Raw genomic sequence first — 25,936 nt, forward strand, 5'->3', positions numbered from 1 at the left:
TACGGATAGATGCCTTTTCCCTTCATAAACACGTCAGACAAAACCCTCTCCAATTCTCCATTTCACAACACACTGAACAATCCTGTTTTTGGAGTGACAAAATGTTGTAAAACTTCTCTTCAGCGGTGCATTAGAGTGGAATGAGACAATAAGCCAACAGGAAACGCAATTGTGTTTAATGACATGGGATGAAGCACTCGTGTTGTGGCATTCTTCATTTGTAAATTGCTTTGAATAAAGCATCTAGCGCTTAATTAATAAATGTACATGTTTTTCATGACACGTTTGTGAAAAAAAAACAAATACAGAGAAAAGCAACTGCACTGCGTTGCATGTAATTGGACAAATTAAAAGCAAGCGTGAGCGTTGCCATAATATCAGCCCGTGAGGTGTGATCTGGAGGTGTATAACTGTAAATTACTGTTATTAATACTGTAATTCACTTTGACTGATTTATCTAAGGTTTAGCCTAGGGTTGCATTATTGAAGTAAAATGTGGTACGTGATATACAATATTTAATAAAAAGTTTGCATTTAAATTAAATATATTTAAAAACTGACAATTATTTATCTACAATAACGGTTTTCACATTCTTTCTGATGATCTTGCTATATTACTTTTGAAGTATTCAGAAATTGCAAACCATTGCGATATGCACATGTGCAATATTTCAATAATTTCCATATATTAGACGTAGTTCAGGCATTAAAGGGATAGTCAGGGATAGTCCAAAAATGATCTATCATCATTCATTAACCCTCTTGTCATTTCAAACCCGTATGAACACAAAAGAAGATATTTTAAACAATGTTATTAACCGGCTGTACCCATCGACTTGTTTTGTGTCCATAGAAGTGAATGGGTAACGCCATTTTTCCGTTACCAAAATGTTTAAAAATATATTTTGTGTTCTGCAGAAGAAAGAAGGTCATACAGGTTTGAAATGACAAGAGGATGAGTAAATGATGACATAATTGCTATTTTGGGTGAACTATCCCTTTAAAGGTCATTTTCTCACCCTTATGTGATTCCAAACCTATATGATTTTCTTTTTTCTGCAGAACATAATTTAAGATATTTTGAAGAATGTTGGTAACCAAACAAAATTGGACCCCATTGACTTCCACTGTATGAAGATAAAACCACTGAGACATTTCTCCAATGTCTTCTTTTACTCCACCGAAGAAAAATTCACATACAGGTTTGGAATGACATGAGGGAGAATTAAGGATGACAAAATGATCACTTCTGGGTGAACTATTTCTTTAAGATTCATAGTGAACACGAGTGCACATAAACAGCTCTGCTGCTGGTGGGTCATTACGGACGCCCGGTTTATCTAATCTGCCCCTTGAACTGCACAAAAATGCCTTCTGCATCTTGACCCTGTTCGTAAGAGCTTAAGGGATCATACTCAAGGGTCTGTTTTCAGCTCTGGATATAGTGGCTGAAGCAAACAGCTTGAAATGAACTCAAATAACCTTTTTCTGTAGATTAAGCTGGGCAGGTTCGAGCTGACAGCCAAGACAGTCAAGGGCTTCTAGAACTTCTCACTTCACTGTGCTAATTTGAACAAGGCCTTTATTTTTCTATTTGTCAGTAGAGTAAACTGTAGCATGGTTGTTAAACCTCTCCCAGGCCCAATTAGGGGAGCAATGCTAGCATTCATAGCCCAGATCTCGCTTCTGGTCTGGGAGGAAGAGGGGGCTGTGGCGATGCCCCTGGCAGCCCGGTCCTGGCAGCTCCCAGGTCCTGTGGCAGCAATATTAAGTGACTGCTAAAATTCATGGCCTGCGCAACCATTTTATATGTCTAGGTGACAACCGGCTTTCATATGGTGCGGGCGTTTTGTGACACATTAGCAAATTTTGCCGTTTCATTATTCATAAGGGTGCTGTCGTGCGGACCTGGTGTGATAAACACGAGCATTTCCTCATGGTGATTATGGGCAATTCTTGTGTTATCAAGGTGAATCATAGAGACTTTGCGAAAATGTGTTGTGCAAGTGTGATATCACTTTTAAGATGATAATATATAGCAGAAGATGAGAGCCAACTGGCTTAGGGGTGCTGTGTGTAATTTTTGGGGGGGATCTCTTGACAGAAATGCAATATAATACACATGTCTTCAGAGGTGTATAAAGACCTTACATAATGAAGCGTTATGTTTTTATTATCTTAGAATGAGCTATAGACCTATTTCACAGCGTGACGTGTACAATCCCGGAGTTGTCAGGTCAATGCTCTAGCTCCGTTCACTTCACAGAACAGTTGCGGAGACCTGAAGCAGTTGGACATGTAGCGCTCCCTTTATTATGATTTGTCTAACATATATCAGACCTTGATAATAAATAAATTGCTCGAAAAACAATGTTTTTGTAATGTTTGCTTTCCCTATTTTTGCATCTCCCAGTAAACCATGAACAAATCGGACAACATATGCTACTGTTGCTTTCGGTAAATAAAATGAATGCCTGTGAGAAAACAAGCTGAATGAATGAATAAATGGCTATGGCAGCAGTGTGACAGGAAAACGTTTTTCCCTACTTCCTGTCTCTGTCGCCATATTATTAAATAGGCAAATTCCATCTACATACACCGTGGGGCCCCCTTACATGGAATTCCCCAATGTTGTTTCTACAGTAGCCCTAAACGGACAAACTTACAGAGCGCGTTTCGTAAATACATTATCTCCTTCGACAAAGAAGCTGTTCTTTGTCAGCCTCCATAGTGCTTTGAAAGGGAGGGGCAGAGTGAGCCGTTGGTTGCAATTCGAAACCTCACCACTAGATGCCGCTAAACTTCATACACTGGACCTTTAATTGCATGCTGTACATTAATGTGCTTTATGTTGCAATGCAAATTTTGCTTAATTCATTGTCATATACTGAAACGTGATGAAATATTAACTATTTTAAATACACCACACGAACAGAAATGAAGTCAAAAAGCGTTTGGTCAACATTTCTTTGACTGATCATTTTCAGTCACCAAAATGTATATACCTTTTCTACATATTCATATGAATAAGAAAATCACTGACTAAAAACACTGTCAATTTAAATACAAAATGTTAGTGATAAACCAAAAAGCAAACCGACCAAACCAGACACACTAGGTCAAAAAATGAAACTGTGAAACTGAAAATGCATATCAAAATAAAAAACCTATAAATGTTAAAACAGTTTTTTACACTAATTTACTACAATTGCTGGTGTGATACACACAGATCGGATGAGCAAGTCTCATCAACTGCCATTTACATTTAAGGGATAGGTCATACAAAAAATAAATGTTCACCCTCAGGTCATTCGAAACCTGTATGACTTTTTTCTTCAGTAGAACACAAAAGACGATATTTTGAAAAAGGTCTCAGTGGTTTTGTGTCTATACACTGGAAGTCAATGGGGACCAATGTTGTTTGGTAACCAATGTTCTTTAAAATATCTTCTGTGTTCTGCAAAAGAAAGAAAGTCATACAGGCTTGGAGCGACAAAAATGATAAAAGAATTTTCCTTTTTGGGTGAATTATTAGCTTCTTCCTCATGTAAAAGCATCAATTATCCCATCTGATCAGTTGTCTTTAAACAATTTCAATCAACCATTTACTCACATACCTTTTACTTTATACATCACTATTGTGTTATACTCTCATATCACTATTTTATGTCAATTCAAATGTGTCTGTAAATGAAATGTACAGCTCCTGATTTTGCTCTCCATGACTTGATAAGACGGCTTGTTCTTTTCATTCCTAATGTGCTGCAAAATTGATTCCACCCACACAGACAAGACAATCGCAAACATCTGAAACCAAAGATTCAAACTAGGCTGCTACTCATTGTTATCCAAACTCTTACGACGTCTGGGTGCAAAGCGGTTCTGAAGCGTTTTCAACCCACGCGCATCACCTCAGGCTAGTCTTCAGCTCTGGCAATGTAACGAGAAGGCAAGCTTGCCCTCTTATGGTCTTTTTATGAAGCAAACCCTTCGCAGAGGGCACCAAAACTTTCCCGAGTCGATCTAGACCACTGCCAAATGAAAAGAAAAGGCGAGTTTTCTTTTGGCGGCGTTTGACTAAGTGGACCCCGTAATGAGTCTGGCCATCTGATTACAGTGACAGACACGCAGGAATCCAGCAGGCGCTGCCAGAGACCGTCGCACCATCGAGGAGCGAGGACAGAATGTATGACAGACGTCTGGAGGTAAACAGCCCTAAAAAAAGTCCTGTCAGGAATGCAGAGCTTGCGTTGGCTTGAAACCCACGGACGACGGGCGTTAGAGGGAAGGGCTGGAAGCAAATGTACAGTACATTTCTCATGAAGATGGTGAAAATGTAAAAAACTCAGCGGGGGAATATAAATTGCGCTCCGTGAAATGATAATTTAATGCATGATCGAGGACGTTGACAGGCTACGCTATTAGTGCCCATTGAAATCTATTAGACAATTTGTCATGGAGGTGGTTCAGAATGTCTGGATGGACAGTTTAAAGCCATCTAAAAACAAAAAGATGCTCTGCAACAATTACAGCAGATCCGTTGATCAAAATCATGGCTTTGTCTGAAGTTTATTACAGAGTAAAGCTCGAAGCTATAACAAAGCAAGATGAAACAATTCCTCAGAGCCAGCTGTTGGTAAGATTTCTTATATGCTTCTGACCATCCTATCATATCACATTCAATGGTTTATGCACCTTGAGTTAAAAGACCTGACTCTCAGACCCAGCACCAAGCACCAAGCACCATGGTAACGTGTTTAACCGAGGGCAATAAATTGGTGCATCCGTCTGTGGCTTTCAAGCTGAATTCTATGGCTGATTTTTCTTTGCTGCATGGGGGATGCATCGTAAACCGTATCAGCCTGGCTCATGAATATTATTTGGGTGAAAAGCTTGCAAATAACAAAAACGATTCGCTAAAAAGCAGATACCGTAACACGTGATTGGATTAACGCTTACAAACTGTATTTATTTATTTTCAATCAACACCCAAGGCATTTGGACACTAAAACATGTGGCTTCATTCACGATGGACACAAACACAATGTGGTTTTCTGTCCTACAGATGTTCACAGCCTACAGGGAGTGATTGACATAACCTGGCAACATCATTACACAGAAAGTGCTACACACTATAACAGCCTTGAAGATTCAATTTTCTGCTACATTTCTATTTTAAAGGTTTTACTATTCACCATAACAAAAGAGCTCTCCGCTGACATTTTCCATTCGGTCATGCCTGAGCTGGTGGCAGGGAAAAACTCTGGAATATCTGCGTAACTGTGTTTTCTCCGGACACGGGGCTATAAAGTCTGACAACTCATCCAGAAGCATTCTGGGAATTAAAAATAACAGAACCTGTAGGTTGTGGACTAGACACGTCACTTCTAGGAAATCTTCTCTTTAGAAATGGTGCGTGAATTTAAATGCTCTGCCTTATTATGCCGCACGTTTGTGGGCGTCAACATGAAATTCAGCCTGTGTTATACGAACAATAAAAAATGTCTTTTTCAATAAAAAAAGATCTCTGGCCAATGAGTAATTTTTTGGAACAATTGACAGCATAGAGATAAGAATGTACGTATAAAGGTTTTCGCTAGACCAGAAAATGATCTCCAGCTGAATTGTAAATTCCCATTCAGTTTTTATATCACATGCAGATTTTAAATCCACACGGCCTTGAGTCCTACACTTTTGTTAACCTATCTGGTTGGACCTGATGCTCCTATTATGTTTGTTCAGAACTTGCAGTCTGATAATCATTGTCATGAAACAGAAAGACTGCAACATAATACAAAAAAACAGACATCATATTTTTATTACGATGAACTTGCTGGATGTACAAAATACTAGTAAATGCACAACCAGTATAGCCTCGTTTTTTAAAGGGATACTTCACCCAAAAATGAAAATTCTGTCATCATTTACTCACCTTCGAGTTGTTCCAAATCTGTATACATTTCTTTGTTCTGATGAACACAGAGAAAGATATTTGGAAGAATGCTTGTAACCAGACAGATTATACAAAAAATAGACAAACATTACAATGGGAGTCAAAAGTGCCCCAGAACTGTTTGCTGTCCTACATTATTCAAAATGTCTTCTTTTGTGTTCAACAAAACAAAAAATGATAAAGTAATTTTTCCTACTATGGGAGTCAATGGGGGGCAAAATCTGTCTGGTTACAAGCATTCTTCCAAATATCTTTCTCTGCGTTCAGGAGAACAAAGAAATTTATGCAGATTTGGAACCACTCGAAGGTGAGTAAATGATGTCAGAATTTTCATTTTTGGGTGAAGTATCACTTTAAGTTCTTATTATTAAATATGTTCTTCGAGTCCTAAATGAATCATTAAAGAAATTGTCAAGTAACTGGAATCAACCAGAATTCAGATTTCAGTCCCTAGCTGAAACATTATTATACAATTTCACAGTGCAGATTTACTTAGGCCGACATAAAAGTGCAAAAAATACATAAAAGTCGAAACTCAGACATTCAAGTCTCTTCAGAGACAGCTGTGAAATAACATTAATGGTTTCAATCCATTCTTCCTTTCCTCTGTATTTTTTTTTAATTTTGATAACCACGTTCAATTATGTATAAAGCCCATTTGTGAAAACAATCTCGAAACATATTACATAAACTGGAGTGCACACAGATGATAATATTGTACATTATTCCGGCACCACTTGTTTAATGACACCTCCTGAGACTTCTAAATTAACTCGCTGAGGAAGACGCGAAAGCCGAACTGCGGAACTAACAACACTAGAAAACAATCACGATCAATTTTCCTCAAGAACAAACCAATTACTGGACTTGTGTTTTCTATTAATGATGACAACCTAGGTATATTTCGCCTTCAATGATAATTTACAGAACTGGTGTCAACACAAACATAGCATGATGCTTCTTCACACTCCAACTGAAAATTGGGAAGACTGTAATTGGTCGCTCATTCATCGCTATGGAAACGGTGTTGACTGTATCTGAGGGAAAAAGATGAAACCTGAACTCAAGTGTGCAGCGTGTGTCATATGTCAACTGTGGCGTATCAGGTTCCTTTACAGCTTCCTTTGAGAGAGATTCCTGGTGAGTTCTGGGTAGCGCAGCACGACATTATTTTCACGGTATGGGCACACATCATCTCATTCTGAGTACCACACACCATGTTGATATTTAACATTGCTGACATTGTTTAGCTCATATTCTATACAACTGTAAATATTTGACTATATATTACAACAGACTTTTAAACCAGTAGCTGATTATTTTGGAGAGCCCTTTAAAGAGTGGACAAAATTCTCCCTGCATGCAGCCTGACATCACAGCTCATGATAGTCACTAGTGAAGACTTTCAACATGTGAAAATGACAAATAGCATACGTTATCTCCAGGTAGTCGTTTCAATGTTTGGTAACTGACGGTGTCACATAGAGACATAGAGAGCTCCTACTTGCTTACACATTGAAAGTCACTATTTACGATACACCTCTCACACTTATATAGATAGTTCATCAAAAAATACAAATTCTGTCATCATTTATTCACTCTCATGCTGTATAAAACATGTACATAACTCTTTATTCTGTGGAACACAAAAGCAGATATTTTGAAAAATGTCTCTTTGTGTGCATACAATGGAAGTCAATGGGACCAGAGTTGTTTGGCTACCAATGTTCTTAATATATATATATATATATACATATATATATCTTCTTATTAAATTATGAAAAAAATCATGCATTGCACAGTATAATGGCTATAGATGGTTTCAAATCAACAACAAACATTACTGCGCAAAATGCGCATGCACGCTTTTGTGGCCCAAACTTAACTTCTGTAACACATCCAAAAAGAATACAGTCCCCGCAGATTATTTCTGATAACAAGCAAAAGAAAAAGTCAATTACATTAGTTAGCAAGTTAAAAGTATGTCTAGTCAGTATTATTTTGGGTAAACAGTAGAAAAACGTTCCTTGGCTAAACTTAAATGCGACATAGTTACATAACCTATTATTTAATACAACTAATATACAATAAAATTCAACAAATTGTTTAATAGAATTATTATACAACAAAATAATGATATATTTTTTTAATAATATAAATAAATAAAAATATATAGTTATTTTAATAGCCACTAGCCAGACCGATCAACAAACACAGACCGGAAGTTAACTTCAGGCCCGGCGGGTGCGTCCGATGAACCCGTCTATTTATAATTTTTTTCTTCATGAAATGCTAAGCATGCTACATCATGATATTGTTCACTTCTTTTTACTATGAATTTTGACTATAGACTATTCCTCAAAAATATTATAGATGATGAGTATTCAGACACAAATATAATTCATAGTGATACCCTTAATGCTGTTAACACTCTCAACATCAACCAACCAGAGTTTGAGAATGTACACTATTGACACAAGGTTAAAAAGGTTAAGTTTGACATCTTAATGTTTGAAAAAGTAATCTGTAAAATAGCTAGCTAAAGTGCCCCTATTACATTCCAGCATTCTGGAAAAGTACAAAAGTACAGACCTCATTATGGTTATCTGAGGGCAACAAATAAGAACACCTCACATCACAAACACATTTCATCTACGACATACACATGTACAGTACATTAATATAAGCAACTTTTCTTCAGCTCTGCACAGCAGTGCCATCTTAACTGAGGCAAATGTATGCTGATTGAATTCATGTTCATGTTACCGACATAATGGTTACAAGGAAGCACCTATTCAGGCGTCCTCAAAGCTCTGACTCACTGGTGTAGGATGACAGATTAGACGGCAATGTTCAAACCCTGATATGAATTCTGGGCATATATGCTTCTTATTTAAACACTTACATAACTTAAGGCCTATAAAGAACCTCATGGGAAATGCACAGCAGCTGTGAAACTGTCAAAACACTGTGAGGAACATCAAAATCCGCCCACAATGATGTGCGCTCAGAGCTGTCTTTAAACGCAAAAATATTTGCATGCAAGTAAACAACCAAGTCAGAGCAGCAAACATTTTACTTTACTTTAAACAATGCTTTTTACATTCTCTCTTCGTATCTCATCACTAAAGCAATACGACACATCGCTGTAACTCACATGGATGTTCCTGAGTTTCTTCTTGCCTCTCTCCAGTCGGCTGAGGAGTCTGTGATGTTCTCTAGGCGTCTGCTGCAGAAGACGGTCATCAACAGATATGGTCTTCCTAAGAGCAGCTCTATCCCTCCACAGCTCAGGAACGGGTCTCTCCGAATCTACAGTCCTAGGAAAGGGCTTCACTTCCGAAAGTGAAGACGTCTCCCCTCTGTCATGGTCACGCAGTACTGACCCTGAAAGGGAGAAACAGACACCTGAGGTGATAACTGACACCTGGCAGAAAGAACACAGCAGAGAATAGGCACACAGAGGACAAGACCGAAACCACACAAGTGAACGAAAAACGAATTCTTTAGACAAATATTTTTGTCAGTTTTTCACTAAAATTAATAAAACATCTCACAACAAGACACAATAAGCATAAATCTATTAGCATTGAGTGTGGGTTATGCTTATAGCAAAAAACAACTATTTGGCAATGCATAAAGCATAAGCATAAACTTAATTTAAAGGAATAGTTCACCCAAAAATGAAAATTCTGTCATCATTTACTCACCCTCCAGTTGTTAGAAACCTGTATACCTGTATAACACAAATGAAGATATTTTAATGAAGGTTTGTAACTAAGTCGTTTTGGGTCACCATTGACTCCTAAAGTAGGACAAAAGACTACTATGGAAGTCAATGGTGACCCAAAACGGCTTAGTTACAAACTTATACTAAAATATCTTCATTTGTGTTCAGCACAACAAAAAATGTATATAGTTTTAAAACAACTGGAGGGTGAGCAAATGATGACCAAATTTGAACTATTCCTTTAAGACATATACAAACAAGTCTTACAATCGTACACAATTTTGGTTCCTAATAAAATTCATTATTTACTGGAACAAGACCAATGTATATCTATAATGCTGTTGGGTAGTTTTACAATAAAAGAGAAACTGTGGTATTACTTTCACGAATGATCATTTTGGTACAAGTAAAAAACCTCAAAGCAAAATTTGTAAATAGGCAATTCTAACCACTGCCTGTTTTAATGACCAGTATTCAAAGTCTCTTTTTGTGTTCCAGTGATTTTATAGCTTCCCCTAAATTCTCATTTGAATTCGACTGATTAAAGCTCCACGTCGGTTCTCTAACAATTTCACGTTATGAGCGCAGCTCTACATAATGAGAGTAAAAATGAATAACCATCTATCGTACCACATCACTGAATAACAGTTGTCGGTTGAATGGCTGGAAAATGTAAACATTTACAAACTTTTGATAGCAAGACATGAATCCTGACATCATATAAACGTGAAGAATGTTATCGTCTTGGGCACTTGGTTCTAAAATGGGAGGAGGGCTGAGAACGCAAGAAAATGTCGTCTCATATAACACTACCAATAAAAGAGGAAGGCAACACCATTGAGCTATGAGTATAACAGAGAAACACCAACAAAGCACCACGTGACAGGATGCAATGCATCATAGTCTGTGATTGGCTGATTATGCTTTCAATGTCATCCTTTTCACCTATGATGTTTGTAACAGGTGTGCAAATACAGTACACCTCGTGCTAACTACAAAGTAAACATCTCACTTACCCATATAACACCATTTTTGCTTACTAAATAAATTCAACCTAATGAATTACAGGTGTACCTAAATACACTCGGGCTGGCTATGGAGGATTTAAACCAGAACTGTCAAGTCAGACACTTTCTGCTACCCAAATGCTGCTTGGATTTGTTCATGTGTTTGACGATGCATGTGTGTTATTTGAAAAGGTGTCAACAAAGTTGGAAAAAATAATTAAATAAACATTTCTGCTACCCAAAGTATGCTAAATCTGCAACGGTCTGCAAAACAACTCACAAAGTAGAGATGCACCAATACAAAATTCCTGAAGATTAAAATAATATTTCTTAAATATTAGTAATAATATTAACTTTCTGAATGTAATGTATTCATTTAATGTCTATTAACATTGAACATCAAACTGGTGATGTTTCTTTACATTTTCTATATACAAATTCATTGCATTTTCTTGTCCTCTTTTGATTGACAGGATATATCGGCCCTGTTCATTAGTTGTTTTTAAACTGTCGGCCGATAGCCGATAATGTGAAAAAAAAACACTTTTAAAAAACGATACCGATTATTGGCCGATATATCGGTGCATTGCTTCAAGTCATGCGCTGATCAGTCTGTGCACTGCTGCATGAAAACGATCCTATTTAGAAACTATTTAGTTTAAAACTGTCCAAAATGAATATTTTTGAATTCTAAAAACAGATATTTCAAATTCTTTGTTTCTAAGGTTTATAATGAATACACACACACACACACACGCACACACACACACACACACACACACACACAGGCAATTTATGTTAGGTGGGTCCTGTAGGGTGTTTGGTTTCTCTATCCATCACCTGGTGGCCAGTGGAGTCTTATCCACTGAGATACTCCTAGCATGGCTCCGTCTCCTCCACTTACCAATAAAAATTGCATGAGGAGCTAGCAGTCATTGTCATGCCTGAGAGACAGAAGAGAATCTCCACTGAGGCACACATCAAATAAGCATTTATGAAATCGGTTTGACAGCTACGATCTACAGTTTTACATCTGCAACAAAGGTTAACCTTGCTCTGAGAAAACCAAGCTCAAATTAAACCTATTTGTTAGAATAATCTTGAAACAAATGACAAATGGAATTCAATCTGATATTGCAGAAAATAAGCACAACCTATTTTCCTTCAAAAGCGGGTTATTTTAGTCCTGTGTGTTCCATTGACAAATTTACAACCGAAGCCAATAAAAACTTCTGCACATTTTGCCATTCATTGATTTCCATTCGTCGCCCAGGTGTCACAAGTCGGCTGCATGCAACAGCCTAAAACGTTATGTAATCTCACTTTGAACGCTGTAACTTTGTAAACTCATCGCTATGGCAACAATGACTGTAGCAGAGAGAATGAAACATAAACTGATGTGTGCAGTGTGTCATGTATGTCCAATCGTGCTATATCGAGTTCCTTCAGTGTTTCCTAATGAGAAATTCCTGTGGTGCTCTGGCTAGCGCAGCACGGCATTATTTTCACATTCTGAGCGCAGATCTACTCATACCATCTGGTGTGATGCGTTCAAAGCATTTCAATAAAACCGTATTTATATTTCACAAGCGACCTGCTTATCTAGTACAGCGTGATATTGAAACATTTTAACATTTCAAACGTCAAATCTTTGTATTTATCAAAGTGATGATGTCAATATTTTTTAAATTCATTATTTACTCCTCTCTTAGTTGTTTATAAATTACAATAAATATTTAGCTTTTTAGGTAACATTGATAAGTTACAGACAAACCAAATGTGTTTGTATCAATACATACTCCCATCATGCTCAGCATGTAGTGAAGACCGAGAATGAATATCTATAAAATTTCATTTTTGCAATTTGATGTCAGCGATGATTCCTAACTAAGCAGCGCTGTGTTTTCTGTAGGGCTGTTATATCACATCACCTGCGGTGACTCTATTTAGAAACCCTCCTACAGATGTCAGCTCGAATATGAGTTTCAGTTTTCCTCCAGGGCCGTACGCACAAACCTAATGAGATCAAAACTCACATTAATTTCTTCGCCAACGACCCCGCTTTAAAGTCAAATAAGTGATCAAATCCCAAATTGTTGGAATAATACAATTTGTCCAATTACCTGTTTTGTCTGTCCCCCAACCGTGGATGGATTCAAGGAAGCTGGCGATTTGATGGAGCGTTGCATGTGTCATATAAACTCAACCGAGGGTAAAGCATTTAATATGTGTAATTTAACACCAAGTCCAACTAAATTAAAGAACGTGAGAAGATTCTTAAGACCCAACAACAAACCACAGCTGGCACTAATGATCCCCAGTTTCCATGACAACCATTAGGGTCCCATCTTCATCATCTTTAGGAGCAAGGGTAAAGAGCTACTGGCAGTAGGGTCACTGACTGGTGTGTTTATTCATTGAAAAAACTATACAAAAGTGTAGCAATGTATTAGTTACAATGTACACTGGTAGGGGGATATCACTAAGAAGTATGGTTTGCTTAGATTCTTAACATGAAACAAAGACCACAAGATTAAAGACCACCTGAAATTACTTAAATTAATTTGTAATAATTAATAAAGCTATTTCTACTGCAACAGAAAACAGTAAGTTGACATATCAAAGGGTTTATCGAAGGCAGGTGAGAGAAAAGCCTTAAAGAGATAGTTCACCCCCAAATAAAAATTATTTCATCATGAACTCAATCTAATTCCATACATGTATGACTTTCTTCTGCAGAACACAAAAAAAGACATTTTAAACGCTGGTAACCAAACAACACTGGCCCTGATTGAATCCTATTGTATGGACACACAACCACTGAGACATTTCTCTAAATATATTCTTTTGTGCTCCACAGAAGGAAGTCATCTACATGTTTTGAACACCATGAGGGTGAATAAATGATGACTCTAAATGATGAGTTTTTATTTTTGGGTGAACTATTTCTTTTAGGCTTAGCAAAAATATGTGATTATGGTGGTGGGAGGTTGTTCTGTTTGAATGGGAGTCAAGTGGGAGTCAAAATCTCTCTTTCCAAAACATCTGCACCCTTTAAAAAATATTCAAACAAAATAATGAGTTCAGAGATTAATTATTTTAAGTAGATAATTCACTGAAGCTTTCATATGGTTTGCTTACATAAACCATCAATTGGTATTATAATTCAATCCAGTTTGCAAACCTAACTTGTCCTTAACCGTTAGGGATGTAACGATTCACCATGAGCCGGTTGAAAATCGGTTATAGTGAGTGACAATTCAAATCGGTTGAGGTGTGAACTGAATCGCAATACATTTTTTGAACAGCAGGGGCCTGAAAATTTGCTATTTTCACTGCAAATCTAAACGTCGACATGCTGATATTTCTTAAATGCAAAAAAATCCAAGAAAAGCTAAGACAGTATTAGTTTGTTTATATTAAAGAGACTTTTTCTATTATTAATTTGTTATAAAATTGCAGTTTAGTTTTGTTATTTGAAATAAAACATTATTTTATTATACAAAGAAATGTGAAGCATTTAAGAAATAATGCAAGGGAAGTTGTTCATTTCTAATTTGTTTCAACTCATTTTGTAAAAATAAATCGTGAGTAAATCGTGAATAAATCGCATCGTGAGATCAGAATCGTGAATCGCATCGCATCGTGAGCTGAGTGAATCGTTACATCCCTATTAACCGTAAATCATATAACATGATGCTGAAACACGGCTGTTAGGTTCATCACCAACTACACAGTTTGAATGACAACTGACATAATGGAAGAGAAACAAAGGTTTTGGTCAGTGAGTGAGAAGGCTTATGATCCTATAGCACTGGAATAGAATGGATTTAATTGAGCTGGGCAAATTAAAAACTAAACAGGGCATCTTTTGCTACCACCTCTTTAGGAAAATCAGTACTGTGTCTTCATTTTTGTGCTAGAACTAGTGAAATAGTGGCCTCTAGTGGACCACTGAGACACTAAATAAGGTATTAGACGGCTCACTACATTCCTTTGGTCTCACAAGCATCTTTGAAGTGTTGGACAAATTAATTTGAAAGAATTTATATAAATTGGAATTTATAGTAATATTGTCATTAAATGCATTTATTAGTAAATAAAGCCTTGGGCGACAAACCATGTCCTTTGTTTTTTATACGATATTTAATTTAATGTTGCATTTTAAGCCTGCATAAATAATATTTGTCTAAGAACAATTTTAATGTATATTAAAAAATTATATAAATTATAAAGTATGTATTCTTGTATTTTACATTTTATTTGATACATTTTAACATTTTTTGTCCCACCACTGCAGACCCTAAAAAGTCAGAAACCCCATTATAAAGATGCCTTCCTCGCCATTTATATTGTATACTTAACTTTATTATATTGTTGTAATGTATATCATATATTTATAAAGATATTATTATATCTATTATACTAAAGTAATGGTGATACCAAAAAGAAAACAAATTAACTTTCTGAATGAACAAACAAGGGAAAGAGTGAGCTGTTTACACTCAGATAACCGTTTAATCCTGTATTATCCGGCTCGTGTCATTTAGCGACTCCCTCTACAGAGACAATACCTAATATTGATTGTATCATTCAGCACATTAAATCTGACTCTCACATCCCATGTAATAACTGAGAATCCAGCAACGATAACCAATCATCCAGCAGCACTCGTTCTATTACACACAAGGGTGTCATTAGAGAAAACTAACACCTAGCATCCATTGGGGCTCTTTGGATAAAATATTGATTGTAGCACCACTGCTGACATCAATATGTTTGCAGAGCACAGCTGTGGAAAGAATCCCAGAATGCCTAAAGGGGCGTCACATCAACACCACTTTTCCTTTTCATTTCTTTCACTTGTAGCCCCAGAGGTGAATCTAGGTATGAAAAACAGTGTCATCATAACAAACCAAACTTAAGTGTGGGAAAATCTATTGCTATACAAGGCTGGAAGCAATGTTTTGCAAATCTTTGAATAATTTGATGATGGTTTTGCCTTTAACTTTTATTTAAAAGAATGTATTGTTTAGTCTTTAAGCAAACTTCATTTGATGTCATATGTTAAGTTGAGTGAAATTCTAGCATACTGCATACTGTGTGCAGAATATACTGTATACTCGAGAGTCTGTTTTTAAAAATGATTGTGAAATAACATGCCGTTTTTACAGTATCCCTGAAATCCAGTTTAGCATTTTTAATTACAATTTTGTGTATTAAACCTTTGACAGCTTTGATAACTGCATTGTGGGATATAGAGTTAAAACAATACATACTAAATACTGCTGAAATAGTAAGAGTAGTACGCTATACTTAACACAGCCCTGTCCCGATAGCAAAAATCTGTCCGTTTCATGATACAAAAAAAAACATACAAATTATTTAGTAAACTATACCAGTGGTTCTCAAACTGGGGGCAGTGGCCCCCTGGGGGGCCCAAAGATGGAACTAGGGGGGCCACAGATTTTGTGGCATTTTATGAAATATATAAATTTATCATAGATTTTATGCAATCAAACATCAGAAAAATGACACCACCAACCAAAAGAATTGAGGTTCCAGCATTGTATACCTGAATGTTTTTGGTTTAATAAAAATTCTAAGTTTAAGATTATACGTCTTTATATGGGGGGCCGCAAAGTGATGCACTTAACACAAAGGGGCCTTACAACGAAAAAGTTTGAGAACCACTGAACTATACAATATCTAAGAGCTATGTCGATTTTTTTTACTATTATGTTTAATTTTTTTTACTGTTGTAAGTTGTTACGACAGTCAAGAAACATCAAAAAAATGTTTCAAAAATTCACATTTCATTTGAAATAAGGCTTGAAAATCATTTGAATTTCGGTTTCACTTATTACATTTTTTACACCCCTAGTTATCTATGAAGGCAACAAAGTCATGTACAGTGAGGGAAATAATTATTTGCTCCCCTACTGATGAAACCTACCATAAAAATTATAGACCCTTCATTTCATTGAAAGCAGGCAAACTTACAAAATCAGCAGGGGATCAAATAATTATTTCCCTCACTGTATATACATGTTTGGAACGACGTGAATAAACAACAAGACGACTGTTTACATACCAAGGATAGGCAGAGCAGTTTAACTGTTAACAAAAGTCGTTTCCTGTCATTCTGTACCACCCCAAAAGATACTGATAATAGTCCTCTCCTCTTCTAAAGGGTAGATGGGGTTATGAAGAAAGAAATAAACATAAATTGTATTTTTATTCGTCTGCCCTCAATTTGCCAGTAGAATTTTTCTTTTCTTGACAACTTGTAAAATGAATTAGTCATTAGTCTGTCCATAAGGTTCACCACTGCTATTGTGATAGCACTAATGAACGTCGCCTGTAGGGCCGTGCCATGAATAAACCCACAATTATGAGTCATTTCCATGTACAAGCTGTACAGTAATGACATGGTCACCTCTGCAGATTGACAGCAGAACAGCATGGACTCCACAACTGCATGAGGTTGGTTAAAACAAACTCAAATAATGCACATGGCACATGCCATGTTCAAACCAAAATGTAGAAAAGTGCTCTTTTGTCTGTTGAAAGCAAATGGTTTTAATTATGTTGTCTATGTATTTTGTTAATATTTAAAAGTGTTGTGTAGTGAGTAGGCTATTAAAACATGTATGCTATTATAAGAAATAGCATAATACTGTTTAGAGCTGCAATCCGTAACTTTTCCCTTTCTATTGCCATTTCTGTTTGAAACAGAACTAGAACTACATACTAATGTGACATTTACCACAAAACCTGACCCGTCAGCTCAACTTAAATCATTAATATACACTTACAGTTGTGAAATCTGGGTAAAATAAGGAGAGAGTTTTGATCACTGATTTTTTATGTATTTGCAGTTATGTATTAACTGATTTTTCAACAAATTAAAAATGTACGGCAAATTAAAGGGGTCATATGGCGCCAATACGTGTTTTTCTGTCTTTGGTGTGTTATAAGTTGCCCATGCATGTATTAGACACGTAAAATTGCTCAAATTAAAGTGTCGGAACAAAAGATGCATTCTATCTAAAAGCGAATGCGAACCCAGACCTGCCTGAAACGCCTCGTGTAACCACACCCTGACGAATGTACGTCACTTCGTAACATGATTTAACTTAAGACCGGCCAAATCTAAACGCAAGTGAGGTGGGCGTACTTGTAAATCTCATTGTATCGTCACCGCCGCAGCCATGTCGCGGAGACGCTGTGTGTTTCGTTGCGAAAAGAAAGCCTCTTTGTTTGCCATGCCAAAAAAAGAGACAACTAAAAACGAATGGTTACATTTTATTTACAATACTGTTCCATAACAGTACAATCCGAATGTTCAAGTTTGTGCAGCGCATTTCACAGATGATTGCTTCATGAACCTGGGAGAGATCAAGGCCGGCAGTGCACGAAAGCTTTGGTTAAAAAGTGGGGCTATTCCAACCATTAAAACTTCGCTGGCGCTTCAGATTCGCAACCTGTAAATATATTTTTATTGTAAAAGACTTTGTTACGGACTAACGCGAGTTGAGTTTGTCGTGTATTTGTAATCTGCAAATGCAGACACGCGCGCAACGTGAAAAAAGACAACATAAGTACTAATAATCAGTAATAATGTTCCCACTAGAGGCAACAAATGTCGTGTTTATAATGTCTTTTTATATTTAGTATTTATTTTGGGTTTATTGTCTTAGTTGAGTCGCGACGAGACGTGGCGTAACACTGGTTGATCAAGAAGGGCCAAAGCGCTCGTGTTATTTATACCAATCCCTGCTGTAATGCGAGCTTGTTTCTATCTCACACAAGTCTGTATGATGTATATGGATGTTTGTTTATAGTCTTTATAACGTCGTATATAAAAGGTAAAACAGTTAGCTATAGTTTTTAACTATTAAACATCATATTTTTTTAATAAAACCTTACCAATCCTTTACATCCTGCTCAAGTTGCGCTGGCAAAGTTGATGTATCGGCTTGATCATCTTCATTTTCCATATCAGATTCGGGCTCGAATTGATATAAGGAAGTACAGATGACATTTGATCACCTGTCAGTACAATTGCGTGGGAACCTGATGTTCCGAATATGGTAAGAGGCGTTAAATATCTGTGAAACGCTTGCAGTATTTGACCAATCACTGCGCACTGGTTAACTGACCAATCATAGCAGACCTCGCTTTTCAGAGCGATGAGCTTTGTAAAAAATCTGCGCGTTTTATAGAGGCGGGCAAAGAGGAGATACAAACATGCACAGTATGTGGAAAATACAGCGTTTTTTAACATTAAATCGTGTATACACATTGCATTCCATCTAAAACAAACGATAATATTAGTTTTAGCCCTGTCATATGACCCCTTTAAACAAATTCATATTTATTTTAAAGCATTATCGCATTTACGACTGCTACCTGCTACAAATACAGTGAACGTTTCATTCCCAGCAAAGGCAATTAGACAAATTACTCGAGTCATTCATTTTGCAGAGACCCTCTGCCCTCTTAGACAAATCTGTACGTCAAACTCGTGTGCAAACTGCGTGATTAAATCGGATATAACAGGCGATCAAGATGTCAAACAAATCAAAACAAACACCGCTGGCAGCAAGGCAAAACGTAACATAACAGGTAGAGACGATTCGAAAGAGAAATCCACCAAAGTCCCACAAGATCTCCACAACATGGTTTACTCAAACCTCAAGCACACAATCTCAGTCAGTGCATTACTGCACACCTTTTATTTGCTTGAATAGAGTTTCAAACCACACGCACATCACACACAAACAAAAGAGTTCTTTTGGAGAAAGGTGGTATGTATAATAAATGGTGGCACAGCTTATGATTGGCATACCTGATGCGTCCCAGTGCAGTCCTCCAGGGCTGGCTGCCAGGCGCCGCCGTTTCCTCACGCTAACGCCGCCTTGACAGGAGTCTCTGGTGGGCTTGGGCAGAGGAATTGAGGTGGTCCGCGGGGGCTCCGTGGACTGAGGGGAAGCTGAAACTGGTAGGATCGAGGAGGGTGGCGAGTGGTGGGTTTTCCTCTCCTGGCACTGGCTCAGATGGATAGACTCTTTCTCCAGGGGCCTGCGGAACAAGAGATTTCATTTCTGCTGTCACTCCACTATAATTAGCTGTCATAGAGTGATGTTTTCATGATCACAATTGAGTTTCCCCCGTACCGCACAGCGTGTCGTACCAGCAGTGATAACCGCACAGTTTTCCATAGCAATCAACGTGGAGAATTATAGCTTTCAGATTGGGCGTGAGGAAAACGAGGGTATTAAAGATGTGGAAAATATGTGGGTACAAAATCTGGGTATGCTTTAAAGCATTATATTATAGACATCAGGAGGTGTCGACAATATTATGTGGGTCATTTAATCGTTTCATTTCACGTTTCGGAGAGGATTTGGTAAGATTTTAAACAATGTATTTCAAATATATTATCTATATGTATAGTATATCATTCTATTATTATAATCTATATATATATTAATATTCAATACACATTTAAAGACAACAAAACCATAAAAAATACAAATTTGGATAGAATCTGGTTTTTACGTAGAAACTGTACAGTACCTTGAATCTGGAAGGGTATAACTTTGGCTTTTCCATGATTCTTTCCTGTAGGGTCCACTTTTGGCTTTTCTAAAAAAAAACTCAAAGATTCGTTCCACTACAAACATGATGCCCTCATATATTCCTTTCTTGTTACATAAAACAAACTGGAAAAAGATTGCCCTGCATTTCCGACTCAGCCACGAGCAGCACATCAAACCATAATGCACTTGTAACCCGGAGTTCTTATTTCTTCGTTTTTTCCCACGACTTCCCGTAGCTAAAGCCTTTTCATAGTCAAATCAACAATGTAATCGCAAAGAGGAAAAAGAAGGCCCCTGGTAAAAAAATAAAAATAAACAACTGAGCATTCAGTGCTCTGCATTAATATTAAATAGCACCTTCGGCTAATGTGTGCCATTGGCGCACACAAAAGCCATATCGGTCTGTCAAGAGTCAAGTGTACCGTATATCTGATGGTGGAGTTGGCTGTGTTGCCTTTGAAAGACTTGATTAACTGTAGCGGGTTAGGAGAGGCTTCCAGTCTGAGCTTTTGTTTCCAATGGGCGATCTAATAACACCTCCACAGCATGAAACACAGCTTTTTGTTTTTAATAAATACCTCTGCTGTGACTTATGAATGCAGGTTGATTTCATAAAGTTCAAGAGAACACTGTGCCAGCATGTCGACTCTCTGCTCCAGGCAGGATTAAAACAATATGGTCTTACAGTCGTCATATGCATTGCATTTTTTTGTACTTTGTAGAACACCGTTTTTGATGTTCTGTATGATGCAGATTCAGTTTTTGTTTGAAAGTGATACATAAGAGAGCTGAGAGAAGACATGGTTGATTTTGATTGGCTATTCAAATCTCAAAAGCAGAACATGTGGGAGGCAGGCTGGCACTGCCAGTGTAAGTCTCTTTCATCGACACAGAGCTTCGCTTTAAAACGCATTCAAAGGAGTTTATGAAGAAAACAAGCAAGGTTAATGGGTTGCATGAGTGGAAGCAAAATCAAAGCTATCAGATACCGAGAGCTAAGTGTCATTTGAAGATACATTAAAATCTCAACAAAACAGTTAAAAAACGGCCTCTGAGAAAAATCTCCTCAAAAACAAACTGCTTTGCACGTCTTAACACTTCAGAACACTTCGTATCTTTTTTAAGGCCTTAGGTTTGCTGTTTATCGAGATATTTCTAAATATGTTTCTGACAGATCAAACATCAGGCTACTATAAACCATTTATAGCATTCAATAGTGACATTAAGGTTTAGGGCTTAACAGTAATGTTCATTCAGACTGCACTACTGGCTTTTCCAAACACTGACAGTAAGTAAACAGTGGCATCTAGTGGTCACTAAAATCATTGCGGTCCAACAAATAAAATGAGACATGCTCAACTATGAAGACGTCCACTAATGAATTGTTAACAAACAACAAAGGTTTTAATAAAAATGACCTAATCCAAAAAGCGCCATAAAATGGGGAAAACTGGTACAAACTGAATGTGTGATAGTAACAGATCAGTAAGGTAGACATTTAAAGGTCCAGTTTATGATATTTAGTGGCATCTAGGGGTGAGGTTGCGAATTGCAACCAATGGCTTACTCCACCCCTCCCTTTCGAAGCACTACGGTGGCTGACACAGAACTAAGATGTAGTCAAGTTTTCGCTTCTTTGCCGAAGGAGATAACGTATTTTCTAAACACTCTGTAGAGCAGTTTGTCCGTTTAGGGCTACTGTAGAAACAACATGGTGAATTCCATGTAAGAGGACCCGCGGTGTATGTAGATAGAAATAGCTCATTCTAAGGTAAGAAAAACAATGCTTCAATATGTAAAGTCTTTATACACCTCTGAAGACATAGTTATGTACAGTATATTATATTGCATTTCTGTCAATAGATCCTCCCAAAAATTACACACAGCACCTTTAAAGCAAAAGAAGAAGCAAGAAACTGTTTACCACAGTAAAGTAAATGTGAGATTCCTGGGTGGATATGGAAATTGCCCTTAACTGAAACGCCTACACAAAAAAGCCACCAAACTGGTCTGGAGCAAAGAAACAGGAACTAACTTCTCTTTATATTCTCACACACACACACTACCTGGATTCATTGTCCGTGTCTCCAGTGTCACTGTCACGGGATAACTGCAACATGGAACAAAAAGAATCTCGGCTCCTGGGCAGAAGGGTTGAGGGCATGCACAACCATGTCTCTAGATCGGTGAATTTGGAGTAGCTCAGCATCTCCAAGACACTGGAACAGAGGAATATAAAGATGCCCTTAATTTTATTAAAAGCTGACAGTAAAATGAAAATACTGTCATTGTTACTCAATCTCACATTGTTAAAGACCCATATGACTCTTTTATCTATAACAAAAGTGAACGGGGAATGGGGCTGTCAAGCACAAAAATGAAAAAAAAGCATAAAAGAATCATGAAAAGAACTAAAAAGAAGATTCTCTCCCAAACAAGAATCCCCATTTACTTACATTTACATATAGAAAACAGTAGCTAGGATATTCTTTTAAAATGCATCCAGGTCATATAGGTTTGGAATAAAATGTCAAGATTCTCATTTTGTGTTAGTTTATTTCTTCACGAACTGGATGTAATAATTTGTGGATGGAAGTTTCTGCTTTGCACGGATAAAATGTCACATGTACAGCATGTTTCCATGATGCACAGATACAGTAAATGTCCTGGCATTTGTTTCATTGATCTTACCTGTCCTCCCCCATTCCTGGGATTTCATATTTCTCATTAGCCGCATGGAATCCACATGATGTGCGAGATTCCTGGGGAGCCAGCAGACATGCTTTCTCCATTTCATAAGACATCTTGAGCCATTTCTAGAACAAAACAGTACAAATTATTCTGGCATATATCACTACTCTTTCACACGATGGAAAACAGTATGGGGCAAGTTGTCACACTGTTTTTATTGTCTAAATGTTGTGGAAAAGGCTATGTGTGTGTTAAATGTCGAATTCCCATTGTGACAATTTACCCGCACAATTTTTACACTTATTCATTAAGGAATCCAAAGAGACTTTCAAATGAGGAAGAAACAAACATTTTGCATTAAGAGCTAACAATAAGCATAGCATTCAGTGTAAAAGTAGGTTTACAATAAGGTGACCAGACGTCCCGGTTTTCCGGGGACAGTCCCGTTTTTTGGTGTTCTGTCCCCGACTAGAGCTATCCCAGGAAATGTCCCCGTTTTACAGCACGTCCAAAACAACCAGAAAATACACTGAAAAAGCACGATCAACAGCGGAGTACCACTTTACAAGAGCAACCATGTAGTGATTATTTACACCAGCAGAGGGGGCTGTAAGCTACACTAATTACTTGGTCGCGCGCCGCTTAGAATGTACGACGAGACACGAGAAAGCGTAAAATGCAAATAAAAAGCTTAATGTAAAGGTCCATTTCCTAAATCACAAACATAAATGTTATTTTAAAATATTTAATTACTGGTTGTGATGACTGTATACAATTTGTAAAAATGAAAATATTAAATGCAATTAGAGAATGTTAAAATGGTAAGTACAGTATTCCATAGAGTTTTGGTAAACTTTATTAAAACCAGTTATTTTCAGTTGATTATCAGTTGATCTGCAAACAATATTATACTATTGTAATTAATTGCAATAGTACAAAAACTCATTAATAATTATGTGCAACAAAAAAAGACAAAAATGTTTTGTCCCCGTTTTTTAATTGATTGATATAACAAATTAAAATTTTGATATTTTGACCATTTAACTAGGAATTGTCCCCGGTTTTCATTTTAAAAAATCTGGTCACCTTAGTTTACAAGTAGGAATATAAATCAATCAGAATCAGAATCAGAAGAGCATTATTCCCAAGTGTGCACACACAAGAAATTTTCTTTGGTGTTGGAAGCTTCTAGTACAGACATTCAGCACAATGACAATACAATATAATAAGATTTACAGTCTAAAAGATTCTAAAATATGCATATATAAAATAAAGACTATTTTACAAAATAGCTAAAAGAATTTAACAATATAGGCGTTTTAATAATATATTTTCAGCTCAGAACTTGGAAAGTTAAGGTTAGGGGTTAGTCAAGTGTATGCGTTATCAAAAAAGGTCACGTGTTAAATGAACTGTGGAAATGTTCAATAGCTTTCTAGCCAATACTATATACTGTAACTTTAACACACAAAATAGACCATGGATCACAATTCATTTAAAAAAGTGTGACAACTAGAACTAGCCCCTTTATAATCTATGGTTCGGTTTACTCCGCAACAAATAAACTTAAACAAAGATATGTCAATTCGAAGTAGGCTTTAAATATCTGCAATGTACTCTTCTTACTCCTCACGCATCCATATTTAATTACGCCTCTTCCTTCCATATAACACCCCACCTACACTGTTTCAATCTTAAAGTTTGCTTATAGCCTACACTACATGCAGTGAGGTGTAAATTGCGCGGTGAATTCAACTGCATCGTTCTGATTTGGACACGTTTAGATAAAGGGAGGAATGTACCTCTTTGTTCTCCGGTTCTGGACTCAGCGAACCGCTGCGGATCCTCAGCGCAACATCTGCAGCCTCTTCCCGTAAACCCCTGAAACTGGACTCGAAACTTCCCGTTACGTGTCTTCCACCCAGACGTAGCGGACCGCTCGTGCTTTTGCCCGAATTAAACGATTGCATTTAGCACAAACCGCTGCAGATTTCAGCAAAACTCACCAAATGGGATCCCTGTTCGCCATCAGGAAGTGAAGGAACGTCCGTGTGTGTCATCTGCTCCGATACAAACTTTTCATCTCCGTTCAATAACTGTAAACTATAGTGCATACTGTAATGTTTTGATAGCCATACGAGTCTATCTTCGTTACAAATGTGGGGTTCTATGTAAAGTCGTCCTGTCGAGATTTCTTGTCTGTGGTAAGATAAGACAGGAAATATTTAGTTATCGCGGAAAATCCAGGGACTGCAATTATGTCATATAAACAGTTTGTCATCTTTCATGTTGATGTGGTGAAATACCATCTCAGCTATTTCCATGAGCAGAAATGATGGAATTACATATACTATACGTTTTTATATAAAAATAGTGCTATAAAATACATGAATGCTTTAAAAACTGTACTAGAATCAATAGTTATTTTAAATAAAATAGCAACAATGATGACTTAAAGGGACAGTTCAAATACTGTCATCATTTACTCACTTTTTTGTTCTAAATCTGCATACATTTCTTTGTGCTGATGAGCACAAAGAAAGATATTTGGAAGAATGCATGTAACCAAACATTTCTTGACCACAATTGACTACCATAGTAGGAAAAATTACAATGCTAGTCAAAAGTGCCCCAGAACTGTTTGCTTTCCTGCATTCTTCAAAATATCTTCTTTTGTGAAGATGTCAATAGTGGTCAAGAAATGTTTGGTTATAAGCATTCTTCCAAATATATTTCTCTGTGTTCATCAGAACAAAGAAATTTATACAGATTTGGAACAACTTGAGGGTGAGGGAATTTTCATTTTTGGGTGAACTGTTCCTTTAAGAAGGTCTATTTACATAATAACTACGTTGAAGAGAATAATAAACAGAACATTAAAACATCCTATGCAACAAAAATATTCATATTTTTTACATGAAAGGAATATAAATATTTCCTGTATTTA

The 25,936-nt window shown here is 36.9% G+C and overlaps 1 protein-coding gene across 5 annotated transcripts in view; it reads right to left on the reverse strand.

The window, feature by feature from the left end:
• Positions 1 to 25,474, reverse strand: part of ankfn1 (ankyrin repeat and fibronectin type III domain containing 1) — a 75,215-nt gene extending 49,741 nt beyond the window's left edge. Inside the window, exons 1-5 of one of the 5 annotated variants that reach the window (XM_057358069.1) lie at positions 24,792 to 25,474; positions 22,990 to 23,114; positions 22,365 to 22,517; positions 19,545 to 19,777; positions 9,111 to 9,340 (exon numbers count right to left, since the gene is read on the reverse strand). In XM_057358069.1, coding sequence (XP_057214052.1) covers positions 9,111 to 9,340; positions 19,545 to 19,777; positions 22,365 to 22,517; positions 22,990 to 23,114; positions 24,792 to 24,959 — 909 coding nt within the window. In that variant the 5' untranslated portion in view covers positions 24,960 to 25,474. Of the gene's footprint in view, positions 1 to 9,110; positions 9,341 to 12,621; positions 12,707 to 12,813; positions 14,047 to 19,544; positions 19,778 to 20,275; positions 20,992 to 22,364; positions 22,518 to 22,989; positions 23,115 to 23,393; positions 23,552 to 24,791 lie in introns of those variants that run through there. The other 4 variants (XM_057358070.1, XM_057358071.1, XM_057358072.1 and 1 more) reach the window with 4 other exon arrangements.
• Between the last annotated feature and the right edge of the window lie 462 nt (positions 25,475 to 25,936).

Source organism: Triplophysa rosa, linkage group LG18 (assembly GCF_024868665.1).
Source record: "Triplophysa rosa linkage group LG18, Trosa_1v2, whole genome shotgun sequence".
Taxonomy (NCBI): domain Eukaryota; kingdom Metazoa; phylum Chordata; class Actinopteri; order Cypriniformes; family Nemacheilidae; genus Triplophysa; species Triplophysa rosa.